At 38.6% G+C, this 22,867-nt stretch overlaps 1 protein-coding gene and 1 pseudogene across 2 annotated transcripts in view; one reads left to right on the forward strand and one right to left on the reverse strand.

The window, feature by feature from the left end:
- Window positions 1-12,658, reverse strand: part of PITPNB (phosphatidylinositol transfer protein, beta) — a 64,918-nt gene extending 52,260 nt beyond the window's left edge. For both annotated transcript variants that reach the window (XM_004690860.2, XM_004690861.2), the window contains exons 1-3: window positions 12,530-12,658; window positions 7,831-7,861; window positions 4,840-4,985 (exon numbers count right to left, since the gene is read on the reverse strand). In XM_004690860.2, coding sequence (XP_004690917.1) covers window positions 4,840-4,985; window positions 7,831-7,861; window positions 12,530-12,549 — 197 coding nt within the window. In that variant the 5' untranslated portion in view covers window positions 12,550-12,658. The remainder of the gene's footprint in view (window positions 1-4,839; window positions 4,986-7,830; window positions 7,862-12,529) is intronic.
- Window positions 12,659-16,935: 4,277 nt separating this feature from the next.
- LOC101620102 lies at window positions 16,936-18,652 on the forward strand (annotated as a pseudogene).
- The last annotated feature ends 4,215 nt before the right edge of the window (window positions 18,653-22,867 follow it).

Consider the following 22,867-nt stretch of genomic DNA (forward strand, 5'->3'; position numbering starts at 1 on the left):
AAAAAAAAAAAAAAAAGACAGAATAATAAAACTGATTTTCTCCAAGAAGGGACAGAAAACAATAAAATGATTTGTTGGTGTGCTCCTATCAGATCTCAGGAGAGCTTCAAGTTTTTCTCAACAGTTGTAACACACATCTTTGCCTGATTTTAAAATCTTTTGTCCAAAAATTCTGTCTTCCCTTCCACCATTCACTGCTATGCACATATTAAACAACTTAAGGAAACAAACTAAAACTTTTGTGGTAAAGGAGGTCCATCCAAGACATTTAAATACATATATAAAAGTATTTATGTATATATACTTACATATACCCAGGTGGAAATATGATTTGCTGTCAAAATCAGAAGTGACCAAAAGTGATGGAATTTAGGGAAGGATAAATATAACTAGCAAAGGACAGATGCCAGCGCTGTTATAACCATAAGCACCAGGTTATAAGCAACCAAACATCACAACTGAAAGAGTTCAGCAAGTCCCTTCTAGAAGACAATGAAGAAAATGACTTGCTTAGAGTCAAGGATTTATATTCGCAAAGAGTGATTAATAACCTGGGCTATGTGGATAATCACTTTGTTAATTTAATTTTGGAAATGTTGAGATTAAATTTATGAGAAAATGGGATATGGTGAGATATGTGGCTGGGGAAGAATTTCTCTGTAAACTGCCTTGGTGTTCAATGCAGGAAAGGGAAAATATTCTAACTCTCCCAGGGCTCAGCAGTAGAAAATAGTTACTAAGAGGGCATTCTGAGTCACAATGCCTGCCTGGCTTATGATCTATGTCTGCTACTAAATACAGGGCTATTTACTTACACCTTCCCGGGCCCTAATTTCCTTACTAGAAAAGGTTGCTATGAGAATGAACAAGTATTTACCTAAAGTACTTGAAATGACCAGTTAACGGTAAAAATACACCAAGTATTAGATACTCTGCTTAGAATTATGAGGGTGACTTTAAATGGGTGAGTACTCATTTTAAGATATCAAAGAAAAAGGAAAGAATTTCATGCCATAGATTAACATCTCAGATTCAGGGAAATCAAAAATTTGAAGTGTTCCTTGCAGTGGTCACTAAATTTTGTTTTTGTTTCTTTTTGTTAATACCTTGCCAAGAGTGTTTCTCAATATTCTGGTTGAGGTTAGGTATTTATATCTTACCAGGAAATGTTTTTGCTGAAATACAAAGTCAACTTGGTCATGGAATACAAACCATTGTCACACGAGGGAAAGCAAACCTCAGAATTTCAAGTTAACAAAATGAAAAATAAAGCATTTGTGACCTTAGCCAACACCCTCTCTTATACACTCCATACTTTCACCTTAGTCAGGCGAGTTTGTCAGGTCTGCAGTTCTAGTGATGCCTATTTAGGGCCAGTACACACAGGACTACAGGTTACCCAAAGGATTAAATGCAGGAAAAAAGGAACATGTGGCCCTCCCTGGTGGCGCAGTGGGTTAAAGCACAGCACTGAGAAGCTAAAGCCACTTCCGCATGAGTTCAAGCCCTGCCTGCCCCGGAGGTAACCTCATGGCCCGGCAGACCTCTCCTGACCCACCTGCTGCTCCCCTCAGCAGTGTACTTCGTCAATCTGCCTGTTCTGTTCCCCACTCTGTCCCTGGTAAATCCTCTCACCCTCCGCACCTCTGGCCTTCACCCCAGTTCTGTATGAATAAATAAATAAATCTTAAAAAAACAAACAAAAAACAAAAAACAAAAAAAGGAATATGTATTGATGTACTTAACCTTAACTTCCTTAGGGAGAGAGCTCTACAACTTTCTAGGAACCGTGGGCATGTACACCAGTACATGATCAAGTGATGAAACCTGCAGGAACTTAAGAGTCAGCCCTGTGTGTGACTGAACTACTATTTCCACTAGCACAGTGACAGTCTCAGCACTACTGCTTTGGTTCTCTGTCAATCCCTATGACAGTTACCCTGTGGCTTCAGTATGAGGCAGGTAACTTGAGTGCAGACCAACAATTCTACACTGTGACAGTCCCCATTCCTAGACTACAGCAGCAGCTGGTTCTCATCTTAATGGATACACTGTTGTTTTCATTACTGTCAGAGTGCCAATTATCCACAACTCTACTTCAGACCTACCACTGCTACTTTCCCCCTTTTTCCAATCTGTTTCATACCCCTCTATGCTTTCACCTAGTTACTGTCTTTGTGTGATAAGGCAAGCCTTCCTTGAATATCAAATAGTCTCTATCATCCACTCAGACTCCTCTCCTATCTTATGGGGCACATATGCTTATCAGGTCCTGAGGGCTGGTTGTCAGGCACCTGGGATGGCTCACTAGTGACCAAGAGCATGGGAATAAAAATCAGAGAATCTCAGTCAACATTCTGCCGCTTAATAGCTGTGTTACTTTGGATACTTACACACCTTACAGTCTTCTTATACACTCTTTCTTAGAACTCCAATGAGGAGGAAATGTGTGCTGACACTAAAGGGTAAATCAAATTTCAACTCCTAGGAATGAAGAAGCTGTTCCAGAAGACTGAGTATACTTAAAGTTCAACCCAAAGAAGCTCTCCAAAACAAGAATATTTCTTCCATGAGCCATATTTAAGTGTGCCTCTTCAACTTAAGAAATTTATAACTTCTTAATGTCACCTGAATCAGATGTATCAAAAATAGTATTTATCATTCCTTTTATTCTCATAAAACAAAAATATGGACTACTTTTAAATCACCCATAATCCTACCATCAAAGAAAAAACATTCATAACACATACAAAGTCTTCTAGGCTTTTTTCTGATTAATATTTTAAAAACACAGGTAAGATTATATATTTACATTTATGTATATATTAGCAACTAATGTATTATAATTAGTCTTACACAAACATTTCCCCATTATTCCAATTTTTTAAAAATTTATTTCAAGGTAATTTACATATGTACATCATGAAGACCAAAAGAATGTTTTATCTCAAACTTTATTTTAGAATTCCAGAAGTGAATGCTTATAGGAAAGGGAATTTTATGTATTGATAATATTAGTTAATGAATAAATGTAAGATGGTAGAAAAAGATGACTGTATATAACTAAATTTAACACATACTGTAAGTAAAAGGATTATATCAAAGCCAATTTTTTCTCTCAAGTGACTTTTTTTTAAATCATAGGGGGCTAACAAATGGAAACCACAAATAAGTCTCAGACTAATTACTTGATTAGCGTTATTGCCTTTATTCAAACCTGAAATAGGCAATGAAATGCTATAATCTATGAAAAAACAACAAAAGTTCAGGTTCTATAAAATGGTAACCTACTTTATATTCATGGGTCACTATATAACAAATAGGACCTTTATTGAAAAATATGAAAATACTGATCATCCCGGTTTCTCTGAAACTTTAAGAACTCCACAAATATGGGTGCTAAATTCATTTTAATATGAATAAAGGCAAAAGAACAAGGTCTTTTAATATACTAGCACTACAAACAAAACAGATTCTTAAAAAACTATTATTGTTCTGTGCCCTAGAGATTAGACTATCAAACTTAGGAGAATATGCAAAAACAATTTTACACACTAGAGATAAAAACAGTAAGTGAAGGATTTCAACAATCAAAGCATGTAAGAAACACAAATGTAAATTAACATGAAAAGACAGCCAACTTTAGTAATAAGGAAGCACAAACTGAAACAAGGGAACTACTCTGTATATCAAATTTCAAAAATTTCTAAGAGAGGGCCCTCCCTGGTGGCGCAGCGGGTTAAAGCACTGCACTAAGAAGCTGAAGCCACTTCCGCATGAGTTCGATCCCCGCCTGCCCCGGAGGAGATCCACTTGGCGTGGCAGACCTCTCCTGACCCGCCCGCTGCTCCCCTCAGCAGTGTACTGCATTGATCTGCCTTTCCTGCTCCCCACTCTGTCTCTGGTGAATCCTCTCACCCTCCAAATCTCTGGCCTGTACCCCAGATCTGTGTAAATGAATAAATAAATCTTTAAAAAAAAAAAAAATTTGTAAGAGAAAAATATGGGGAAATGAATACCATCAAACTTTCTTAATAGGCAATCTGAAAGTAGTATACAATTTTAAAATGAGAAATGTCCTTGCAGCAATACTACCATAAATTTCTTCTAAAGAAATAGAAACTAAGGCATAAGATTTATATACAATCATATTCACAAAATTATTACTTGTAAAAGTAAAAAATTAGAAATACCTAAAATATGTAAATTTACATAGTTTAAAGAACACTAAGAATACTAAGAAAATTTACTCAGTTTTAAAAACAATGATACAGGTATTAAATAGTAGCATGAAAAATGTCCACAATATCTTGCAGCATTTGAAAAAAAAAAAAGCAAATTGCAAAACGCATGGTTGGTATGATCCTGTTTGCTATTAAAAAAACAAAATCATATAAGGAATAAATCATTTTTATCAATCATACACATAGAAAATAATCTGGGAGAATAAACTCTACAGCGAGAGCAGAGGTCAAGTTTTTATTTCGCAATCTGATTTTTTTTTAAGCAAACAATACAATAAAGGCAGGGAAAGTCTCAAAACATTAAAATACAATACACCGTTAGACTGAAATTCAAATATCTGAGCATACCTATAGTCAGGTAGTTAGTGTGTTTATTAAATTGGCTAGTTATAATTATAATTATTTAATATAGTGATTAAGTATTAAGTTTTATTTATTAATATTAGTTCTAGCTATGCTGCTTTGTATATGCTCATGTTTCATAGCTATAGGTTCACTTTCTGCAAATGCACATACTCTTAAAAGGTGTCTTCCACCAAAGCACCAAAAGTCCTCCACCTTAGTCCAGTGAGTCCCTTCCCCTCTGCCTGCTTACCTTTTTAGATGATAAATTTTGTGTGTATACTGTCCCTTTTCACCATCCTTTTCATAAGGTTCATTTTTCAAGACTTCAATTCCTTCTCCACCACCAGTCTCATTCTTACTAGCTTCTGCAACAGAGTAAAGCTGCCCAACCTGATACTGAAATTTCAAAGAGTACAGAATTTCACTAAGTCAGCTGTGACTACAAAAACTTCCAGTAGCAAAACTTTATTATAGAGAATACAGAAAAACATATCTAAACCATTCAGCGCATATGTTCTATATGAAAAATGACTTCTAGTAAAAATTAATACAGAGAAAGACAAACACTGTGACAATACAACTGTAAGAAACTGTAATATTTTACAAGATTTTTATATTACGAAAACAACTGTTACAAATACCGTGGGACTTCAAAAAGCACTATCCACTTACCAAGAAAACTTAATGATACTGGCTTCAACCTATTGAATAATAAATGTATTTGCATTTTTCCCCAAAGCATTTCCATATCTATTATAGCTCACAGATTTCACAAAACTCTGAGGAAGGCCTGGAAGGAATATAATTGTCACTTTGCCAATTAAGAAAGCTGAAGAACCAGAAGAGTGTTTTCAGTGAAGTGAAAAGATACACAAAGTAGTAAGAAAAGCCTGAAAATACAAAGAAATATTAAGTCCAAACTTTAGTAGACTTCTGGAGTTGTCTTTTCCCATAACTTAAGTATGACATAACCAATTTGGTCCTTGCCACCTAAACAGAAAAAGCACTGGGTATTTAGGATCAGAACTGCTATTTTGAAGTTCTCTAGAGAACAGACATTATTCTTAAAATATCACAAACAAGTGCTACTGTGAAAGGCAAGAAATTGCTAACAGTGATTTCTATTTCATTTTGAAGTGAACCAGAATTCTCAATGGTCTATACCAATAACTTGTGAGTGGGTAGTATTGTTCTGTGCCAATCTGGAGTCACTAACAATTCCAACAAATGATTAACGGAAATTTTTGGATTCTGATTTGTTTCACTGACTCAACCAAGCACTATTTCCAATCTCTTCAAATCTGGCTAAATTTCTTCTTCCCAATGAAGCCTGAGGAAGTATTTTTCTTTCAAAGTTTCAAAGCTCTATTTTTAAACATTAATAAATCAAAACTAACACCTTACTTGAGGGACAAAAAATTAGGGAAATTGTAAGCTTATTAAGTATTCTTCTCTAAAAAGCCAATGGGAGTATGATAGTATCTTATACCTTTAAACACAATCTCTCTCTCTCTCTCTCTCTCTCTCTCTCTCTCTCTCTCTCTCTCTCACACTCACACACACACACACACACACACACAGAGAGAGAGAGAGAGAGAAGGGTTTAGGAAGCTGAGAACAAATACATTTCTTAAGTACATCAAAAGTAAGTTTCTGTAGAGGACTAGTATTTCTTTGGTTTTCATCAGACAACACATCAGGGTTACTTAAATAACACTATAATCCTTAAATTCTTCAAAATGTAATTTTGAATTCCTGTAATGCTGTACTGTAAAAGACAGGGTTAAAATGAAAATGTCTTTAAATTGAAAGGTAAATATGACTTTGGTCAGCAACAAAGTAACAAAAATTTATACAGAAACAAATATGCAAAAAAATTAATGGACTGATTTTGTGACACACAACTATACCTTTGCTTATTGTTATTTTAAAGAATACCTTAGAGAACAGAAGGTACATGTTTGTTGAGTATAACAAAAAGGTGAGTTATTTTGGGTGACAATACCAAATTCGAAGATTTCTATAAGTTGATTCAATTACCTCAACCCAAAGGAAAAATTTAACAAAAACAAATGTCAATTTCCAAATTCAAGTTCAATCAATCAAGTGACTGACTGATATAGGAAAAGTAAAAAGGGGTGCCTTGCTTGTTTTAACACAGTGAAACCTGAACACACTACTGATACACACACACGCACACACAGGTGTGTTCATATTAAACAGTACCAAACAGTTACTCTATTTCAGGTCATGAATTTTCTTTTCTTTTTCTTTCTGTTTTCTGACAGCTGTCACTTCTTAGATGATCAGTTTCCTTTGCCTCACTTCCAACTTACTGGTTCTGTCTGATTCACTGTCAGTTGTACGAAAACTAGAAAACTGAGCAAGGTCAAACTGTATAAAAGTTACAGAAGGACCCCAGAGGTCTTTTGGGATTTTACTACATATATCTTGATTTCTTAGGAGACTTCTCTGATTTTATCCTTATTCTTGGCTACAGCTACAACTGCAGAATGTATAAGCTATAAATTTATGATGTATTTCTATATTGTGCAGCTCAAGGGAGACAGACTCTCACTGTTAAGTGTCAGGAGTACTGGTTTCAGCTGAGAACAATACAACACATGGGATAGTGAGGCCAGCTGGCGAAGAAGTCTAGAGGTCATGTTATATAAGGCCAAATGAACCAATGATATATGTTGAGAATTTTTAACCTGTGACCTCAAGTAAAGATCAAACAAAAGGGCTGGGGGAGGGGAACTGCCATCTGAAAATCTGAAGAATTATCATATACAAGACAGAGCAAGTTTATTTCCTTTGCTCAAGTGGAAAATGTAAACAATCATCAAACATTATAGGAAATTAAATTCTGGTTTAAAGACAAGGTTTAAAATATTCAATAATAAAACAGAAAACCCTGTCTCTAAGCAGCAAGGTTACTAATCTTAAGGTACTCAAGTTGAGACTAGAATCTCATCTTTGGGATAGTGTAGGAAAAACTCCTATTGTATGGGAGGTTATACTTCATTCTTTAGATCCTTCCAAAAGAAGGAACTGTGACAGAAATTAATTTACAATTAATTATTTATAACACTCAATTTATTTTTTTACATAAATTGGAAAGTAAACATAAATGAAAGTAAACAAAATGAGTTTAATATATCAAATGTTTGACATAAAAAATACAAAATCATAAAAAAAAAACCTACAATACAATAATACAGAAGCAAGCAAGACTTACCTCCTGAACAGAACATGGCAAAACCACACGACTAAAAAGACAAAAAGAAAAAGAATATAGTTACATGTGAAATAGTTGGCTTTAAAACAAAGAACTCTACATTTAATAGAACTTTTCCTTTGAATGTGATGATACCACAATACTTGGATGCCATTTATAAAAGAAGGCCTTTACATGTCTAGAGCTCCAAATAAGGATTTTAAACTGGGACTATTCTTGACTTCCAATGATCATTAGAGTTTAACTCTTTATTGTATAGAAACTACAAAAATTCAGCTGCAGAGATTCTTGTGAGATATAAAGAATAAAAGAAACTAGCACTGAAAACTGTAGGCTATCAATACAATATTTTTAGTCTGGTCTAGCTGCCCTCATGAAAATTTTTTTTTTTAAAGACTTATTTATTTATTCATACAGAACTGGGGTACAGGCCAGAGATGCGGAGGGTGAGAGGATTCACCAGAGACAGAGTGGGGAGCAGAACAGGCAGATGGACGAAGTACACTGCTGAGGGGAGCAGCGGGCGGGCCAGGAGAGGTCTGCCGCGCCATGTGGATCTCCTCCGGGGCAGGCGGGGATCGAACTCATGCGGAAGTGGCTTAAGCTTCTTAGTGCAGTGTTTTAACCCGCTGCGCCACCAGGGAGGGCCGTGAAATTTTTAGTATGGTTTCATTCTCCAACTATATGGTTTTTAATAATACTTCTCACAGAATACGTCTTGACTCTCAATAAACACTTGTAAAAATTGTTCCCAACCACCCAATTATTCCTTAATTTTATTAAGTGAAATTAAAGGTCCCTTACAAGACTTAATAAGAAAAAATTTATGAAAAAAATACTTTAAACCTTATAAATGTAAACCCTTCCCAGGTATATTAAATATATGGCTGATATATGTTTGATTGTGTCCAAGAGAGTTTTTTACTGTAAATATAAAAGAACTCATGTGAAGGACCAATGCTTCTGAAGATGAATTCCAAAGTAAGAATATCAGTTACATCACAGAATTTTATAGGGAATTCTCTTTACAGATTTGTACCATTAACTCTGAAAATCAAGACACCCTGAGTATCAACGGCCTCATAGTAACTGCTCTCCAACACAGCAACCCCTTTTTTGATCTGGCCCCACTAAACTACCTCAACAGAATCATATAAAATTTTATTTTAACTCTATTATCAGAAAAAAAAAATCTGTGTTAACCTCTATTATAATTTTTTCAGAAAATTTCCAATAGTTTTCTTCATTCCATCGTCTCTTCAACTCCATTTCCCACCCACTACTCTCCTCCTCCAGAATCTATGAATGTTCATATGCAGCCTTCCTCTCCAACATGTATAAAGTCAAACTAACTTTTGACAGTGATCATAATATAGTATATACAGATGTGACAGCATAATGCTGTACATATGAAACATACGTAACATTATAAACTAATATTATTGCAATAAAATGTTTAAGAAACAATATGTCCTCCTCCTTGGCTCTCAAAGCTACAGTGATCACTAATTTCTATTCTTATCAAGAATTAACTTGTTATATAAAGTCCTTCCCTACCTAATCACCTAAAGTTGCCTCCTCAAAGTACACACTAACTTGCTCACCATTCAGTAACTGGGGAGGGAGGGTGAGAGGAAAAGTATGTGACACATACTTTTATGTATAGGTTGGGAGCATATCTTGAAAAAGATAATAGTCCAAGATTTAGGTTAGGAACATGTTTTCAGGGTCTTAAATGTTATCAAATTCAACAGGCAATGAAGAATTATGGAAGGTTGTCCCAAAAGCTAAGTGACATGACTATAGTTAACTTGAGAAGTCATCTGTGGTAGTTAAAAACATTGAGAAGCAGGTTTATGGGGAAGTCATCTTTTGGAGGTTTACAAACATCAGAGTCAAGATGATGCACAACAGAGGGAGTAAAAAGGAGGAGTACAGAGTAAAGTTAAAGACTTCCCTGAAGTTTCACAAAAACAAAAAAATCCATGCTGTGTAATTTGAACAACTGCTCATTAGCAGGAAGATGCTATTTTTATATAACACTTTCAAGGAATTCATTTTACAAAATTAAAAGTGACAGTTAAATACATGATGAATGAATGAGTCAAGTAGCGTCAATTTTGCTTAATAAAACAAAAAAGAAGGAATAGGCAGGCTTTGGTTTTCTGTTATTATTTTTAAAGTCATACTTAACCATTCACAGCACTTTGAAAAATATGTGAAAATTCTCACAAAAATAATTTTCCAAATGGAACTACCAAATAATTCTTTAAAACCAGGAGCTGGGACCTTCCTGGTGGCTCAAGGGGTAAAGACAGCACTATGAAGCTATCCTCAGTCACTGCAGCACATGTCTGATCTCCAACTGACCAGGGAGATCATGGTGCAGACATCTCCTGTCTCCCCCGCTGCTCCCCTCAGCAGTGTATTCAGATCTGCCTGTTCTGCTTCCTGCTGTGTCTCTGGTGAATCCTCTCACCCCCCACCTCTGGCTTACTCCCCAGCTCTTGTATACATAAATAAATCTTAAAACAAAACAAAAAAAAAACAGGACTTCACACTAGGAAAAATTTCATGTATAGCTTGAGTAAAACTTGAAAGGAACTCTCCACCCTGTAAAGTAATTTCTAACTTGTTAGTTCATGTCAAAAATAAAAATAGACGGTATTTTTTAAGACAGAAATACTCGTGAAAATATTTGAGAGTTTACCAATATCATAGGGAAATGATCTGTTTATTGCTCCTGACCAAAAACAATTTAGAAAGTTGTCTAGACAGTAGGGGAGAATCCTTTTTTCCCCCTTTCAACAACACTGAATGCTGGCAATGTGTTAAGATTAATGCTGTACTGGAATACTTAATTAAAAAGGAAAACAGCCTCAAGCTTTCAAAAAGTCTAGGAGGGAGGAACAAAAAGGTCTTAACACATATGAGTGAACATCAAGAATTGTATTTATAATTCTTGAGGAAAAAATTATACTTGGGGGACATTTCACCATTTGTTACTTAGGTGTATTCAGGAGTTGCTTTCCATGAGTTAGCTTAGTGTTGATGACATAACTGTCAAGGGGATTTCCTGAATGAGAAGGGAAATAACTCTGATAAAAGAAAAATGGTTAGATCTATGATCTAAAATTAGTGCTATGCCTCATCTGCTATATGGCATGGGCCAAGTCAATCTTCTTCCTCCATTTGTCTTAATATCTGCCACCCACCTATATTACAAAGATGTCAAACTAATAAGTTAACACTTGTGTTTGTTATATAAACAACTTGGATGAAGTTTTATATAAATCTAAAGCCCAATACTATATTATATTCTTTAGCTGAAAAAATTTTATTCTACAACAAATTTTTCTCAGGATCTCTCACTGACAATAGTTTTTCATTAACCCATGTAACAAATATTTATTGAGCACTTACTACATGCCAGGGACTATGCTATGACCTGGGAATAGGAGAGTATTTATAAGGAACACACCTGGTAAAACGGAAAAATTTTTTGTTGCAAGTTTGATGGTAGAAATTGCTAAGGACCAAACAGCTGGGATTGCAATTAGATCTTCAGAAAAGGGATTCCCTAAGGTGGTGATATTTAAGAGCTGAAGTTTAGTGAGCTGGGCAAAGGGCATAGAGAACAGGAAGCAGAAAGGCCCTGAATGGAGTTCAGTCCTGGAATAGAAGTTTGTGATCCTGAAATGGGGGAGGGAAGGGCTGTAAATAAATCAGAGCATAAAAGAAAATAGTGTAAGATGATCTCCTAAGCTATCATAAAGATTTGATTTTTACTCTCATGACATAGGGAGTCTAAGAAGGACTTTAAGCTGAGAAGAGATGAGATCTTTTAAAGGAAGTTTGACAACACTAACAATAAGGTTTCTGTAGATAATTAAAATTTTAACAAATCAAAGGAGCCTTTGGAAAATCAAATAGGCCATATTCGAAATCTCTAGTTGCCTAAGGGATGCCCATGACAAGAACCAGCTGTGACAGTTGCAAACTTACTACCAGATTTCCCCAGATATTCACAAGCCTCACCATTTTGATGCATATGGAAACCCTTCTATTTGGGCCAATTGCTTACTCTTCATTTCAACCTCGTGAAGCAGGTGGAACCGAGTGTCACCCCATCTTAAAGATGTGGAAACTAAGACTCAGAGCAGAATGAAGTCTCGCTCTCTAGACCAATCCTAAGACTCCTGGATGAAGTTCAGGGCACCAACATCCCACCTCCAGTCCCAACCTCTACCGGCAAGCCCATCTCCAGCGGACCCCACCCCAGAAGACAAATCAGTTAGACCCTCTGGCATCTACCCCACCCTCTGGCTATCGCTGGGTCCTACCCGCAGGTCTAATGCGCCCAGATTCAGATTGGGGGGGGGGGGGTTTGGGGAGAAGGCGGGTCCCGGCGGAAACTCCTGGCCGCGCCTTCCAGAGCCATGCGCTCCAGCCAGGGACTTAGCAGCCTTCGCCCCAAGGGAGGGCCGTGGAGTTTCTACCGCAACGCCCAGATCTGTCTGGGGGCGCGCAACGATGGGGCCTCGAGTGGGCCGGGGGCGCTTGCCGGGGGTAGGAGGCGCGCAAGGGAGCGGCAGCGTCTGGGTTCTAGCCTTCTTAGAAATACTCCGCCATTTCTCAATCAATAATTCCCCCACCACCGCAGTCCCGGAACCGCACTCGTGCCCACCGATCCACTCACAATTCCTTAATCAGCACCATCTTCCCGGAACCCCCACACAGCTGCCGCCGCTAACACCGCCGCCGCTACCGCCAGCCACGGCGCCTGCGCGGCACCGCCTCCCTGCTCCCCTGACCCAACGGGGCGCCTGCGCGGCCACACCCTTCCGCTGCGACCCGTCACGTCAGCGCGCGCGAGGAGCTAGCTCCGCCTTAGTCCCGCGCCCCACCCAGGCCGCGCGAGGCCTCACTGCGGCTGCGCCTCTGGCTAGAACGCATGCGGCTTCCAGTGCGGCTGCGCACTTTCTACGCGTGTTGTTCGCTAGTCTCCTACCAAAGGCTCCTCCTTCCACCCGAGTTCCCTCGGGATGTCCCTGCAGCCCAAGCTTCCTGGTGAGTTTTTCAGCTGGTTCCCTGGAAGTAGTTTTCTGGTGACGGATATCAGGTTTCCTCTTACGATGTGGAGAGAAGGTCCTTGTTACCTCTCACCTCACTTCCAAACGTCGGCGACGCCAAGTTCTATTAACTCTTCTGGCCCCTCAGATTTCTCAGGAAGAGGTTCATCTGGTCCACCTGGCTCACGTGTAAGGTCCAGAAGTCCACCACGCAGGGCTCATGAGCGTGGCCGCCTGACCGTGACTCACCTTGGTGTACCTACCTGTAGCTATACTACTTCCAACGCCTGAACCCAGGATCTCACAGTTGGCTCTGGACTCCACATCGAGGGCCATGGAACACCCTGTCTCCGCCCTGCTGGGGGAAAAGAGCAGCTTGCCCTAACACTCCGGGAAGGGACTTGGGCAAAGTTAGTCATAGTAAATGCCTCCCTCTAACTTGAGGCACCCATGCCCTGGCTCCAGCTGGAAAACCGAAAGGTGGACGTTAGTAGTCCAGGAATTACTCCATTCCGTGTCAGGTACAGCTAAGCACAGAGACAAAATAGTCACCGTTCCTGTTCTCCCGTGGAAATGGGAGAATTTGGCACCCTGGCAAGTGCTGTGCTGTAAATAATACTAAAAGGAGGGAGGCAGAGTAATCAAAAGAAAGAATCTCTGAGGAGGCTCAATGTGTGGGGAGTGTTCTAAACAAACCCGCTCCTGTTAGAGGAAAACATAGCCTCAAGCTTGAATAAACTTAAGAGTGTTTGAGCAACAGGTAGAGGGGCAGGTGTGGCTAGAACTTTTCAAATGAGAAAGAATTGATTGATCCTAAATTGATCACTAGGCCCAATAGAGTTGGAGTTGTGAAAAGCATAGGAAGCTGTTGAAAGGTAATTAAGAGAATAAAAATAGAGAACACTTATATATAAATCTATATGGTATATCTGATACTGTAATACAAGCCGTTAGCCTCCAAAAAAAAGGGGAATGAAAGAGTTGCCAAAAAGCTGAGACTTCTCCCAAGGCAGTCCCTGAATTCACTGAGTTTCTGTAATGTGTGAAGCACTGTGATGGGAAGGACTCAAGGAAACCCATACTTTTAGTTTCAGGAATCTTCAAAGCTGGGATTATGTTGGAAACATGCCAGGTTGAGTGCTGGGGAACAAAAAAGCTCATTGCCCTTAGAGCAACATTTTGAGGTAGGTATGGTTTAGAAACAGCATAAAGTGAAATTTGGAGAGCCGCTAAGTGACTTTTACAAAAATCACTCAATTTGTTTACAAAACCAGGTTTCAAATCCAGGCTTTAAAAACCTCAAACAGCTGATCATTTCAGTACATTGACTTTTTTTCTAGCTAGGAGCAAAAAAAAAAAAAAGTTGAGGCATGCATATATTTTATAGCAAAGACCAGTTTTCCGTTGTGGGGAAAATGGGGTTTTGACCAAAATCTATCGGTATTTAGAGAAACTACACAGTTGAGTACTGTATCTCTTTTTCTGGTCAAATTTCAGTGATTTGCTGATCATTTACATAATTAAACTTTGGGAGTACAACTTCACATCCCCTTATGTGCACATTTCACACACCTTCCAACAAAGCTCCACTGCCTTATCCTGTACCCTTCCCCCAGCCCTCATCCCTTCTGGTCATCACTTGTTTTCACAGAATCCGGAAGTTTTTTGTGTGTGTTTGTCATTTTGTTTTGTTGTCTTTGGAATACTTATGTTCTGCAAATGAGTGAAACCATTTGGGTCTTGCAGTTTCTGGCGTATTCCCTAGTTACCTCAGATTGCATCCATTTTGACCAAAAGGCACTATTTCATATTTTTAAGTAGTTGAGTAGTATTCTATTGAGCATATACATCACAATCTCTCTATCCCATCATCCGTTGTTATTCTTATCTTGGCTATTGTGAGTGGTACTGTGGTGAACTAGGCATGCATAAATCTGTTTTGTATTAGTGTTTTCATATTCTTTGGGTAAATACCTAGAAATGGCATAGGTGAGTCATGTTTTGTCCCAACTTCTGTGACCTGCGGCAAGAAAGAAAGGCGGGAGGCAGAAAGGCTGAGTGAGCAAGCAGAGTTTATTGCTCCTGGGCAGCAGCTGAGACGGAGCCCCTAGATTGGGGTCCGCAGCTACTGCCAGCCCTATAAGGGGGGAAGGGTCTCATATAGATTCTAAGCTCAGGTTCCAAAGGGGTGACTCATCCCTGTGTCCCTTGATGTAAGGCCCAGTTCGTTATCACCTTCATCCTGGATACAAGGCCCAGTTTATTACCGCCTTATCACCCTTGGATGCAAGGCCTAATTTATTACTGCCCTTATCCAGTCCCTCAGTAAATCTCCGCACTTGTTCACTCCCAGCAAGTCATATGGCACTTTCATTTTTAGTTTTTTTGAGGAGTCTCCATACTATTTTCCTTAGAGAGTGCACAATTGATATTCCTTTGACAGTGAAGGAGTGTTCTCTTTATCTGATCCCCATCCTCATTGTTATGTTTCCAGGCTTTTTGATACAGGCCATTCTCACACAGGTGATATTTCATTGCGGTTTTGATTTGCATCTACCTTAAACTACGTGATGTTGAGCTTTTTTCATGTGCTGGTGAACATTCTGTATGCTTTAGAGAAGTGTCAATTTAGGTCTTTTGTCTGTTTTTAGATTGTATTGGTGGTGGTTTTGTTGTTATTTGAATTCTTTATATTATATTTTGGAAATTAATCCCTTGTCAAATGTGCCATGTGAGATGCCACATTGGAGGTTGGAGCTTTCATGGTTGATGTAATCTTGTTTATTTTTCTTTCCATTTGTTACCATTGAAATCTACAAAATGCAGTCGAAGAGACTGTCCCCCATGTTTTCATGTATGCAGTTTTTGGTTTTAGGTTTTGTATCCAAACCTTAAATTAATTTTGAACTATTTTTTGTGTATGAATTTAAATGATGTAGCTGCACATTTTTTACATATGACTATCCAGGTTCCCAGTACTGTTACAGGGCAGGGAGAGAGGGACTCGCCTAAACCCCCAAACCTGCTGCCATCTACCACATCAAGACAAAAAATGTAAGACTTTAATGAAAAGGAACTTTAATACTGTGAGCATACAACACAGAAGACAAAGAGTATAATTTCTAAATCAAACACCTGAAGTAACCCATCCCCTCGTGGGCAAAAGTCCACCCAAAAGGGATTGACCCAAAGCAAGGCCTGAAAGCCTGCCACAAGACTAAAGCACCTTCTGGCTGGGACCAATAGAAAAGGGTCGGAAATGGACAGACAAATCTGGGAGGAAAAGAGCACAATCAAAACTAAGATAAAAGCTGTCATAGTCACTCTCCCCACAGGTCTCTCACCCTTATCTGTTTCAACCAGCACAGGGCCGAGAAACAAGCACGGTTTCTTCATCCTATGCTCTCCGATCCATGTGGCTTCCTCAGGTCTCCTGGCTCTCCATCCTACTTCCTTCCTCTTCAGATTCCTTCTCTTCTCTGCTCAGCTCCACCCTCCTTCGTGGGACTGGGAACCTGGAACCTCCCCTTTTCCTTGGGACCACCCTGTTTCAATACCACTTATACCACTTTCTCCATTGTATGTTCATGATACCATTGTCATAGTTTAAGTGTCTGTATTAGTATGGGTTTATTTCTAGACTTTCTGTTGGCATATTGTTTCTGTTTCAACCTCATACTATCTTGGTTACTCTTGCTTTGTAGTGGAGATTGAAATCAGGGGATATGATATCTCCATTTCTCTTTATTCTCAAGTTTGCTTTTGCTGCCAAGGGCCTTTCAGTAAAATATGCATTCAAATTTTATAATTGTTCTATTTCCTTGGAAAATGTCGTTGGGTCGTGTATTGCATTCAATTTATAAATTGCTTTAACTAATAAGGCCATTTATCAATGTTTATTTTTAACAATCCTTAAGCATAGACTATCTTTCTATTTCTGTATGCCTTATTTCTTTTGACAGCATCTTACAGTTTTCAGTGTATAGGTCATTTACCTCCTTTGTTAAGTTTATTGCCAGGGCCTGAATACAAGATGGCTGTGCTCTTGTTGAGATATGTTGGCTGTCATTACTTTTGTGCCCATCTTAATCCTCAGATCTACAACAGAAATAATGTTCCTTTGAGAACCACAGCCAAAGAAGAAATGGAGAGGTTTTGGAATAAGAAACACTGATTCTGAAACTGAAGGCCCTCCCTGGGGGCTCCGGTGCTTGGCCCCAGAACACTGTTTGCGATAATGTAAGCAGTGTCTGATGGGCTTTTCACAGACCATCACCAGTGGCCCCACTGGGGCTCAGACTTCTCGCAATGGTCTGCAGTGGTTCTACTAGCATATCACCCTAGAGCGTGCAGCCCCTGTGTCCCCCCCCCCCCCAACTCACACACACAGGACAAGCTCCAGTACTTTGGCTCCTTAAGCTGTAGTCAGTAGAAAGGCCCATGGGTTTGGTGCCTAGATTGTGGAATGGAACGAACAGGTGTGAGCTATGAGCGATTGGTAAATGTTCCATTCAGTTCATAGGACTGAAACTGGTCCAATCAGATTGGTAGGGAGGGGGCTCGGAGTGAGGAGATAAAGCAAGGCAGAAGCCAGCTCAGAGGACCTGCTCTCTGGCTGCATTCCGCTTGAGGAATGTGTGGCTGCACTTGTGCACTCTGAGACTCGCTTGGACAGGACTCACTTGGGACACTTTGGACTGGACATGTGCTCACTTGGACTGTGCTCAGAAGTATCCCGCAGTTATCCTCCAAGGGAAGAAGATGAGTCGAAAAGCTTTGCACAGGCCTGCCTCTGATTGCCTTAAGCAACCACCAAGCCTTGGGCCTACTGTCTCAAATAGCTGTTGTTGGTGAACCAACAATTTTTTAAAAACAGCTCTAATGCTAGTGACTGGGTGGTGGGCACTAGTGGCCAGTGCTGTCCAGCACTGCTAATGAGTTGCCAACATTCTGTGTCCAGTCACCTTTTGAAAGCTATCGATTGTCCGGCATTGCTTTCTGGTGCTGCTGCCTCTATTTTTTTGGTCCAGTGTCTGGTGCTGTCCATCCTGACCTTCAGACTTGCTGTGGACTGCTGCTTTGGGCATCATCTCAGTGGCTTTGTCTGTGAGCACCTCCAGCTGCAGCTTGCTGACTGCCATGAGCTTCACATCCTTTTTGATGGAACAATTTCATCTTGGGTGAGCAGCTTTTTGTTTAGGACTTTGGACACTGTGATGTATCTGGGATGAGATGGCTTTAGAGACCCTTTATTTTCCCCATTTGTTAAATAAACCCCATCATTGTTCTGTGAGCCTGAGTAGTCTTGCAAGTGTGCACTTGGGTGAAGAACCCACTGACAGTGACTTATCCCCAATTGGGCATTGTTCTTTTGATAGCTATAGCCCCTGTAGCTCTGTTTCAGTTCGAATCATCCCTTCTATCCCCATATCCCTATCTACATAGTTGGTCTATTCCCATGGTAATATCATCTGCCAATTTTGTGACTGTATTGCTTTGAGTATAGGGGTGTTTCTTTTGGGTTTGTCGGCCCTAATAACCCCTGGGAACACTAGTCTCTGTAACTTCTGAAGTTCCTTTGTCTGGCATCAGCACTGATCCACACAGCCAGTTGTGCACTTGCTTTCCCTCTCATGTGTCACACTTAGAATGGGATTCAGTACTTGATACTGAGCCTGGGAAAAGGCCTGAAGATTCCCCAGCAATTCCAGTTTGGAGTGGTTGTCTTGGTCTCCCTCTGTTCTTTATAGGACTGGCAGCCATTTGAGGAGCTTAAGTTCCCATCATCATTTTCCCACAAATTATTACATAACCTGACTTCCTGATTGCTACTTTTTCCAGCCAGGGCAAAGTTCCCCATTTGTGTTTGCAGATTCCCATGGAGCTCAGAAGATGTAGAGTACCTGTGGAACCCAAGTAGTGGAAGAGGTTCCAGCTTCCCCTGTTTTCAAAAATGAAATGACTGCAAAAACTCCTTTTCCTGCCCCTATCTCGGCCTGCTTAGGACCTAGGAGACTATATCCTATCTGCCTATTGGGTCTTAATTTGTGCTGAGGATAAGCTTTTGGTTTCTTCATGAGATAGCAACAGTGCCATCTCTGTGACCTAGGAATAAGGCTTTGGGTGCTTCTGCCAGTGAGTTGCTGGTGTTAAAGGACAGTTCTGTTCATTGACCCAGGGTCTTCAGCACCCACACTGTGTGGCTGAAAGAAGACACTAAAAGTAGAGGGGGTTAGTTTGCCTCAGAGAAAGGGAGGTGATCAGTTAGTACTTGGAGCAGGTATTTTGAAGAGAAGATAAATGGCTTTTGATGTAAGAAGGTTTTTTCCCCCCTTGCATTTCCAGAAAAAAAAGCTTTAATGTCATGTTTTCTAATCCAGATTCATGTGACATCTTTTTCTGAATGAAAAATGAAATTTAAAAACTCATTCTGTCTTTGGAAAAAAAAATGTTTATTCACAAACATTTTATTGTTTGGTGTGATTGTAAATGGGATTATTGATTTCTAATTATGTTTGCATATAGAATTTTATGTATTGATTTTGGAACCTACAACTTTACTATATTATTATTTCTTGAAGTTTCTTAGTAGTCTTGAATTTTTCTGTTTTTTATTATGTCAGTGGCAAAAGTGAAAGTTTTACTTTTGCAGTTTTGATTTCTCATGTCTTTTTCCTGTCGAACTGACTAGGACTTCCAATATTATGCTGAACAGTAGTGATATTCAGCCAATTGTGTCTTGTTTCTGATCTTAGAAGAAATGTATTGTTTTTCACCATTGAGTACGGTGTTTGCTGAAAAGATGTTATTTCACTCTATTCTAATCTTAAGAGTTTCTGTTGAACAATCTGATTGAAATGTGGTTGAGGTGCCCTTCTGTGTAACATGCTCTTTTTCTTTAGTAGCCTTTTCTAATTATTATTTATTATTCACTTTTGATAATTTAGCAGTAATGCATCTTGGCATACATTGTTTTCCATTTAGGAACTTGGATGCTCTTTTGGCTTCCTGGATATTCATGTTTTTTCTTTCCTTAGGTTGGTGAAGTTCTCAACTATTCTTTGAATAGGTTCTCTGCTCCCTTCTCTCTTCACCTTTTGAGATACCTATTATCCTAATGTTTCATTATCTGATGGAAACTGTTATTTCTTGTAAGGTTCCTTCACTTCCCTAAGTCTTTATTTCTCCCTTCTTCCATTTGAGTTGTTTGTACACTTGTATCTTTAATTCCCAAAACTCTTTACCTCTTCTGCTAGCTTAAATCCACTTTATATGCTTTCCCTGTTTTTCTCATTTCATTCAGTCTGTCTCTCTCTCTGTGGTTGTGGATGTGTGTATTTGTTTAAGTAATCCCATTCTCTTTAGTAAAGAGCACTTTCTGTAGCTGGATCTTTTCTAAGATCCTGAATTTATTTTTCTATGTTTGATTGAACTTCTAGTCCTTCACTAAGTTTCCTTATGGTTGTTATTCTAAAATATTTTTCTACTAAGTCTTTGAATTCTGTGTCTTTTTTTTTTTTTTGAGTTCTGTATCCTTTTCATAGGTCTTCTTTTAGAAGCTTTTCCATCTGATGTTCACATGCTCCTTGTTTCTTCCTTGTTTCTTAGGCTTATGTAGTGCTTCCTTTGATTTTTCCATTGGTGTACTGTGACTTTTCCTTTGTTTAACTTGGTAGCTAATGCAGGGGGAGAAATGAAGACTTGGTCTGTCTTGATTCACAGGAAACCTGTTCCAGGCAGGGAGTTTTATTGTTGGGTCTGGAGCAAGCACTGATTGTTATTACCCAGAGCCCAAGTTCCCTCCTGCTTCCTGTGCCTCTCTATGGTGTTACAGTAGGTCTTTCTCTGTTCTACCAGCAGAAATGGAGGATGAAACTCTCTCTACCACATGCTGCCAACATCCAGATTCTTTGCAACTGAACCAGAGGCCCAGTGCCCATCTGCATGTAAGTCTGTACTCTCCTTTGTGCATTCCCTGCACGTGATCTGTGTACCAGAGTGTCTGCTTGATACCCAGCTTGTTTGGCTGACTAGAATGGCCATCCCTGTGAACCACCAACCTCCAGGAAATAGCTGTAGATAAGTCATGGTGAATTGGTAAATTTTCCTGTGAGTAATACATATTTTTATATTTGCTTTATGTATTTATACTTTTCTAGTTATACTTAGGGGAGGGAATTATCCAAACCACTCTACTCCACTATGTTGTAAGTGGAGTCTTCTTTACTTTCTTTGAAGTCCAAGAACGTAATGGTAATTGTCAAAGTTGTATGTATAGTCATTTTTCTATACTTGCTTCCTAAAATTATGCAGGCTGAAAATATAAATAGCTTTTAAAGTGTTGTTGATATAATTGTACTTGATATGCTTTATCATTCACTAAGAGAAGATGTTATCATTGTCTGTACACTTGCTCCTCCTACTTAGTACTCAGATGTTACAAAATAAATGAAGAGACAGTGTGCTGGATGAACATAATTCTTAATGGTATGGACATTGTCTCCTTTTTCCAACTGAAGATTTATATTAAAACACCCTATTAAAACTATGAAGGTAGAGTAAGTAAATGAGTTTAGAAGTATTTATTGAGGGAAAGAAAACACTAATTTGCAATTAGCTAAATTGATAGAAAACATGAAATCTATGTGACTAAACAAAACAGATGTGCATTACATATGCCTAAGAGATTAAAAATAGCAGAATGAAGGGATATTGAAGAGGACCAGAGAGTAGGAAAGATATGAACCATCACCCCAAAATAAGAAAGGACAGATAAAAAGACAGTTACGCTTGAAATATGGATTGTGTGGCATTTTCTTGTTTTAAAATTAATGTTTAATCTTTTGCATTTTTGCACATACTGACATAAAATGGGATGTAGCTAATTAGTTAATTGTCCATGGATGTAGAAAGATAAAACCTCTTAGTCAATGTCTCTTGTTCCTCTTGTGCTAACTTAAAATCGTTAACAAACGTAACCTTTACACACAGAATGTATGACCAAATTTAATTAATTCTACAAGCCTCTCACACCACAGAGAACTCTTGTGTAAGAGTGTTGGTAGGTCTAATGAGACAAAGCAAAAATCTCTGAACATGAAAAATGTTTGTAATTCTTATGTTAATGCACTGACTGATAAACTACAACTCTGGTCAAAGAAATTTGTATTGTTCTTCAAATACTGTAATTGAATCTAGCCTATTTTTGTGGTTGTTCTTATTGTTTCTAAAAGCAGGCATTCTTAGCCTGGGATTCAAAGCCTTTTGGTGGGGGCTTCCAGAGAATTTGTGAACCACTGAAATTATGTACACTTTGCTTACTCTTTATCTTACCATGTTATTTTCTCATCATATCAGAATTATCTTGGTTGACACTATATCTGTGAAAGCTGGAAATGTTCTCAGTATTTTGTCAAACCTTAGGACATGGATTATGATATTGTACTATGGTGGGAGAAACAAGTTTGACTTTAGGAGAGAGCCTTTGACCTGAATCCTGACTCTACTACTTGCTGGCTATGTAACTTGTGTAAATTAATCTCTCAGAGACAAAATTTACTCTCTATAAAAAATATCTATAACACAGATTTGTTGTGAGGAATAAAATATGTGAAGTATATAAAAGACAACTTGTGTACAGCACCTATGTAATAGTTGTTCAGTGAATAGGAACCATTTAAAAACTTAGTTTGGGGAGGGCAGAATAATAATTAATATGTATTAAGGTTTTCCCTCTTTATCTTCTTTCATCCCTAAGGATATTTACTATCATTAGTTACTGTTCACCCTAATGCATGAATAAGAATGCATATATGCATACCTGTATTCATATATAGCTACTCTTTATCCTTTAATCTGCAGTGCATAATATAAATTTGTTTTTCTCTCATACCAACATTTGGTGTAGTCAGAATTTTTTTTTTTTAAAGATGTACTTATTTATGCATATAGAACTGGGGTACAGG

This window comes from Condylura cristata, unplaced genomic scaffold (genome assembly GCF_000260355.1).
Source record: "Condylura cristata isolate star-nosed mole 26May11 unplaced genomic scaffold, ConCri1.0 scaffold00029, whole genome shotgun sequence".
NCBI lineage: Eukaryota > Metazoa > Chordata > Mammalia > Eulipotyphla > Talpidae > Condylura > Condylura cristata.